A 7636-nucleotide genomic window follows, 5' to 3' on the forward strand; every position below is an offset into this window, starting at 1 on the left:
GTCATGCCGCATGTACGTCAGATATGCACTTTTTTTAGGGCAAAGGCCGGTAAAAAAATAACACAGCAAGGTGATTTTTTTTCATGAGTTTGTATTCCTTATAAAAGTAGCATAAATTTATTCATTTGTTGTTTTGTTCTGTGAAATGTTATCTCCGTTATATAAGTTTATCTCAGGGTAGGTTACTTCAGTAGCTTTTCATATAACAGAAATATATATCTGATACTTTTGTATTCCTGAGAGAGAAAGATGTATCTTAATGTACAAAAATAATTAAATAAGATATAAAAACGTTAAGCTCAATTTGTGTTTTGTTACTGTTTCGGTAATTTCCAGCAAACCCTTACAAACGGTGGTTACCATATCCAGTTATTTATTAACAATAGAAATTAAGTAAATACACACATATATTTCAATCATGTTTGTTTATGGTAAGTCATATGGTAATTTGTGTCCACGTTCATAACTGGATATTCAAAGCAATCGTTAAAATTAAATACAGTTTCTAATTTCAAATATCGGAGTTTTGAGTCCGATCAGAAAAACGAATCACAATTACTACTTGAAAGTATAAAATAGCCGACATATAGTGAGTGACATAATATTAATATTATGAACGTAGTCGAGAGATAGGATTTATCAAAACCATTTGCTTGTCGGAGGAATTGTTTATGATAAAAAGCGCTACCGTCCATATTCTTTCCAATAAATAAAGATTTTTTTTTTTACACTAGTCCCGATAATTCGCCAGTTTTGTTTCCTTTTTCTTATCTTAAGTGTTTATCATAATTACTTCTCTAAAAAATGTGTAACTATTTTTGAGATAACTAATACTTATGTTTTGTTTGTCTTTTAAGCACAAACTACACAGTGGGCTATCTGTGCTGTGCTCATCGCAGGCAGAGAAATCCGACTTTTAGTGTTAGAAGTCCTCTGACATACCACTGAGCCACCAGAGGACACATAATACTTAATGAGATTTGAACAACATTAACAATCAATGATTTTTAAACATTATGAACACAAGGGTGGATAAAATGTAACAATTTCATAATTTCGAACGATAAGCATACTTAGAGACGAATTTATTTTGAAAACATTTGGATACGTGAATTTGTGTCAATGTTTAAAACTAATTAACACATTTCAGCATTCTATAAACACTGATACATTTTTTAAATGAGAGAAATTTAACAACTAGTTTAGTAACATATATATATTGAAGTTTCATAATAAATTGGCTTTATTAGCTTCTAAATGCAAGAGTTTTCTGTAAACCTTTTACATTATTGTTAATCTAGTCATAATAAATTGGCTTTATTAGCTTCTAAATGCTAGAGATTAACAATAATGTAAAAGGTTTACAGAAAACTCTTGCATTTAGAAGCTAATAAAGCCAATTTATTATGACTAGATTAACAATAATGTAAAAGGTTTACAGAAAACTCTTGTTATAATAAATTGGCTTTATTAGTTTCTAAATGCAAGAGTTTTCTGTAAACCTTTTACATTATTGTTAATCTCTAGTTATAATAAATTGGCTTTATTAGCTTCTAAATGCAAGTTTTCTGTAAACCTTTTACATTATTGTTAATCTCTAGTTATAATAAATTGGCTTTATTAGCTTCTAAATGCAAGAGTTTACTGTAAACCTTTTACATTATTGTTAATCTCTAGTCATAATAAATTGGCTTTATTAGCTTCTAAATGCAAGAGTTTTCTGTAAACCTTTTACATCATTGTTAATCTCTTGTTATTATTAGCAGTTAGTGAAAAACTACAGTAAATGGAACAAACTGTCAGAAGTCGTGATACTAGAAAACTAATTTGACAAATTCGTTCGTCCTCTTCGGTCTCACGTTCTCTTCCGATGACAACTTGAGATTAAAAAGGAAACATGAATGTATCGAAACTAGTTTCTACAATATCAAGACTTCTGACAGTTAGCTCCATTTACTGTGATCTTACATCAAACAAAATTATGTTTCAAAATGCGAAATATATATATGTAAATGTTCCATATTTTAAAGACATATCATTCTGGATTACCGTGTGCCAGTTCGTGCTCCATTTTACTTTTTTTAAATCAGTTTGGCTCCAATAATTGTTCGTGACTTCACTTACCCACTTCAAAGCAAAGCAGTTAGAAGAGTCTGGTTAATCGCTTTGCACATTACAAATTATTTTGTTGTTGGAAGCTGTCCCTCTCTCTCTGCTGACTTCTTTGTGGACCCTATGAAGGTCATTTGGTCGAAAATATTGGCTTTTTTTTTTCTTATACTTGCAGTTTCAGACTTTATCAAGATGTAGATACTTTTTATTTGTCAATATTACATATTAAGTATTCGGACTACTTCTTAATCACACACAAGTCAGCCGGTGGCTCAGTGGTAGGCTTGAGGGCTTAAAACGCTAAAATTAAAGATTCAATCCCTGCGGTGAGCACAGCATATAGAGCTGTTGTGCAATTTTGTGCTTAACGTCAAACAAAACAAATTGTTTAAAGTCGAATGCTAGTGTCCCCCGGTAGCTCAGCAGTTCGATCCTCGCGAAGAACAAAGCTATTGTGTATCAATCCGCTAAAGAGAAAAAAAAACAATAATCGAAAACTATTTTTTATATTCGACTATTTGTCTCGACTGTTTAGGGCCACGGAATTCAGCTATATGAAAACGGAGAAAGATACGACGGAGAATGGCAAAGGGGACGTCGTCACGGATGGGGAAGGATGTTGTATTTTGATGCTAGTGTATATGAAGGCGAATGGGAAGATGATGCAAGGAGTGGACTAGGTCTCCTCAGATTTGGTGAGTGATTTGAAATATCCCAATGTATTGAGAAATAAATTAAATTATAAGATTTCTTACAACTATAAAGGACGAACTAGTTTAAAAAGTCTATGGAAATAATATTAACAGCATTTTTTTTTTTTGACACACCAGACAAAACTCAGCTTAAAACATAAAACAATTTAATTTACAAAACTGGTTTAAAACTTGACATACGTTTCTCTACAGTCTAGTGTCTTCCTCAGTGGATATTTGTGTTGTGGATAATAATTATAGGTGATTAAATACGCTTACGGTAGTAGCACGTGATGTTCTGGTGCTCAAGTTGTACTGGTACCTCTATTCATGTGATTTCTGTTTCCTAGGAGACGCTATGATTCGTGAAAAATACATTGAAATTTTTTGTTATTGGGTTTGGTATAACTTTACTATTTTCCAGTTGGGAATGTGATGTTGTGTAAGAACGTGCTGTGCAAAGCCTAAAGTATCGATCCGGCAAAATTTAATATAATTTGTTTGTCCTTTAAATTGAATGCGTGTATTTAATGATCAACACATTTTTTTCACAGTAGATTTCATTATATTTTTCATACGGAATTTTATATACACTGCTGAATCTGTTTTCGGGTTAATTAAGGTATGACTTTAATTTGCACGATGTTGATAAACAGTTCTAGTATTAACTATAAGTGTCTTGTTTGTTTGTAGTTAAGCACAAAGCTACACAATGCGCTACCCGGTTTCTAGCGTTGTAAGTCCGCAGACATACCGCTGTGCCACTGGTGGGGGCTTAAGTGTCTTTTAACCTTTTCATATATTTCTTCTATATGAAGGCTCACTGTAGTTGCAGCAGGTTTTCAAATCCAGTAAAAACAACTTCCCATTATAATCGATTGCAGCAGGTTTTCAAATCCAGTAAAAACAGCATCCCATTATGATCTATTGCAGCAGGTTTTCAAATCCAGTAAAAATAACATCCCATTATAATCTATTGTGCAGGTTTTCAAATCCAGTAAAAACGGCATTCCATTATAATCTATTGCTGCAGGTTTTCAAATCCAGTAAAAACGGCATCCCATTATAATCTATTGCTGCTGCAATAGATTATAATGGGATGCTGTTTTTACTGGATTTGAAACCTGCTAGGTTTCAAATCCAGTAAAAATAACATCCCATTATAATCGATTGCAGCAGGTTTTCAAATCCAGTAAAAACAACATCCCATTATAATCGATTGCTGCACGTTTTCAAATCAAATAAAAACAACATCCCATTATTCGATGACGAGGAACCCACTTTGAGACTAATAATGGCTGGAGATGGTTTAAATGGGTAATGAAGAAAACTTTAATATAAGCTTAACATAACAGCAAATGTACGTTTCGACAAGGTTTTATCGTACCTGATGATAACAAAACTTTGTCGAAACGTTGTACATTTGCTGTTATGTTAAACTTATATTGAAGTTTTTCTTCATTACCCATTCAAGCGGTCTCCAGCCATTATTAACATCCCATTATATTCGATTGGCAGTTTCATCAATTCACCCACATATAACTTTTCCAAACACCTAACAGGTCCATTATGCTCCTTGGTTTGTATGGTCAGTACCAAATATAAAAATAGTTTGGAACAATATTTATATATGAAAACAAATAAATGACATCGCATTGGTTTCGCGCCTTTTACTGGTACTCGAATGGTTGCGAGTTCCAAAAGCCTTGTCGGTAGTGGATAGGCAGATGTACTGTGGTTGACATATCATACTTTGCTTTTACTCGCAATTTCTTAGAAATTCTTATGGTTGCACCTGTATTGGTTTTGTAGAAAACCATAAATTTAATTTTTTTAAAAAGAAGAGAGGCAATCGTTAAGAGCTTTCAGCCGTCATCTTCCCCACTACATACAAGTACAGTGAAATAGCTATTAAAGTTTCCAATATTCGTTTAATTGAGATATAAAAATATCAATGTTACACGGAGATGTTTTCAAACCTACTAAGTTCTGTGTATAATAGTTTCACATTACGTTCAGAAATCGTCTTTCGGGAATCAGGCTAAGCAGAATGCTTTGTTCTTTCATAATTCGGTAGTGAATTACTGGTGAAATATAGGTGACAGCTCAAGTATAGACAGTAAGTGCTTGACAAGACTAACACAGACGGTATATTAAAGGGGTGTTACATGCCAGGAAATAAGATTCCAAATACACAAGGTAAAGATTAGAATAACACTTTAGCTGAAATGCACGCGGAGAAGAAATACTGAAGAAGTCACCATTTCCCCATCACATTTATTAATAAGTTAACTAATATTAATGATGAATATAGGTGTAGGAGGCAAACTAAAAGTGGGGGGCAAGGTTTATTTGACCTAGCGAAGAGAGGGAACGTGCGCCAAAGGTGCACCCATTACGACTGGGGTCCAGGGTTCGGCTTAGGGCCCTGGAAGTTCTCTGGTTCTGTATTAAATTTTATTCTACTTTTCCTGTGAGTGATTTTCCTAATTTTCATGCATTTTTACTGGCGAGCCTAACAAACTCACACGAGACAACAGACAGACCACCACAGTGGACAACAGTCTTAGTCTTTAATATTCTGGGTTTGATAACCCAATAACATCAGGACTACACTTAAAAACAGAGTCAACTTAGCAGCTAAATGTAGACCAGTGTGATAAAAATAAACCATTACCGATCCTAGATTTAAAGTAAAGTTTCGTTTTTGTTGCTTGTACTTCTCTTGGGCGTTTATAATCTACATTTCACTGTGACGGATATTTCATAGCCAATGGGAACAGGCACGAAGGCTGCTGGAGAGATGATAAAAGGAACGGATCAGGTATCTACTTCTTTATGGACACTGCACAGGTCATGCAAGGAATGTGGGTGGATGACATATTTCGGTGTGGGACAATAAAGGATGTGGCACGTGAAAAGGCCCCGAAACCAACAGCCCTTCCAATCCCCGAGGTATAAAAATCTTTATAATGTTCAATCCATAACGTTTTAAGAATATTCATTTGCAGTTTGAATAGGAAAGTTTTCACCAGCTTTTACGTTCTGATCATTAATATTTATATTTTATTAAATGAAATATCCATAACCTGAAAAAATAATGAATATTAAACGATAATGAGAGTTATTCTGATGCTTCTGTAGCTGTATTATCCATCTTCATGTGGATGTATCCATTTATTTAACTGTTTACTACGGATTGGTGTAAGATTATGAAGATTCCATGCAATAGCAGCATAGCCTAATTTATATCATACACTCATATTTTAGCGTTCCCTGTTCATAAAACGTCTATGGTAATAGAGTGTTTAAAATGTTTTTCTGTGTCACAGACAGAGACAAATATAAGCTTCTTCATCAATATATGTGTACAAATGAACACGTTTAAGCCGTGTTTTTTTAGTTGTGGTAGAACTAGCCATTTTACTACGTCATTTCCTCCAAAACTCAGTGATAACACTATCACGTAAACTAGCCCATAAAATGTAATACTGCTACACACTTTCATAAAAAAAACAAAAAACAAGGTTTCCGGCCATTCGCTTAGTTTGGAACTTCTCATCTCGTGTCATTAAAGTAAAGATGTTACGAAAATCAACTTGTCTGGTTTATTGTAGAGGCTTCTTACTGTTAAGATATCTGTATATTGTATTCAAGTGCGTTTCGTTTTCTTTTTATTATTTATTTACTTTTTGTTGTATTTTAAGCCCAATCTATATTTATATAACGTTTAAAACGTGACCATGCAGTTCATTGTGTAGCTTTGTGCTTTACAACAAAAACAAGCAAAAAATCTACTGCTATACTTATTATGGGGTTTTAACAATATTTTTACGTTGCCATGCTTGTAATTGTTTTTAGGGTTCTTTATCCAACTATACCGTAAATACACTGATTTTTTTCCTTATTGTAATTTATCAATACCAGTTTCGTCTAGATCAATGTATCATGATACTAATAAATTTAGTTCATGATAGATGATGTTTTTGTTTTCACGATTTGAACACTTCATTACTCTACTAAAATCCACGATTTTTTTTTATTTAACATCTTTTTTAAAAATTTGCGATTGAAGAATTACCTAAGTTGATCAACAGATAATGAGATTAATTAAATATTAAGTAGCCCTCTACCGGTAGAAGCAAAGTAAAACACATAAAACAACAACAAATATTCCTACAATTTTATATACTACTTTACGGTCGTCACAGCTGAATTTTGTATTGATATTTTGTGAAATATTTGATCCTAAGATAAGTATGGACATATCAAAGAATAATAAGTCTTAGAAGAAAAGGGCTCGTTGGAAGTGGTGATAAAACTACTTTCAATGTAGAAAAAATACAAACAATTAATGAATACACATATCTAATTATATAGTTATCAGTCATCTATTATACTATGTAATAACTAATGTTTCCCAAATACAAGCTAGAAACCTTTGTGCTTACTTACGTAAAAATAGGTTATAAAATGAGAGCTTTAACATAGAAAGTAATGCTTTAATTGTTTGACTAGTTGAGGTTTAGGCCATATGGATTTAGAAGTAGTTGAAAAGCTACAGTTTTCTGTCTGTAATATCTGTAGAGGAGTAAGTAAAAGAAGTTATTACAGCTGATATTTGGAGGATTGCAATCAGCAGTAGGATAAAATTTACAAACTGTGTGTTATTCTTGTTTGTTTGTTGGACTTTGCGCAACGCTTTGCGAGGGTTATATGTGTCAGCTGTCTTTAAATGTGTAATGATAGATTATAAGAAAAGTAGCTAGTCATCACCACCCACTGCCAACTACTGGGCTACTCTTTTACCAACGAATAGTGGGGTTGACCGT

General features: G+C 33.1%; 1 protein-coding gene across 1 annotated transcript in view; it reads left to right on the top strand.

Annotated features, from left to right (window-relative positions):
* The window catches only part of LOC106478767 (MORN repeat-containing protein 3-like), a gene marked incomplete at its 5' end in the record, with an annotated part of 20348 nt that overhangs the window by 7488 nt on the left and 5224 nt on the right, over positions 1 to 7636 (top strand). Inside the window, 2 exons of the mRNA XM_022382428.1 lie at positions 2648 to 2807; positions 5575 to 5759. Coding sequence (XP_022238136.1) covers positions 2648 to 2807; positions 5575 to 5759 — 345 coding nt within the window. The remainder of the gene's footprint in view (positions 1 to 2647; positions 2808 to 5574; positions 5760 to 7636) is intronic.

The sequence above is a fragment of the Limulus polyphemus genome, unplaced genomic scaffold, assembly GCF_000517525.1.
Source record: "Limulus polyphemus unplaced genomic scaffold, Limulus_polyphemus-2.1.2 Scaffold248, whole genome shotgun sequence".
Taxonomy (NCBI): Eukaryota; Metazoa; Arthropoda; class Merostomata; order Xiphosura; family Limulidae; genus Limulus; species Limulus polyphemus.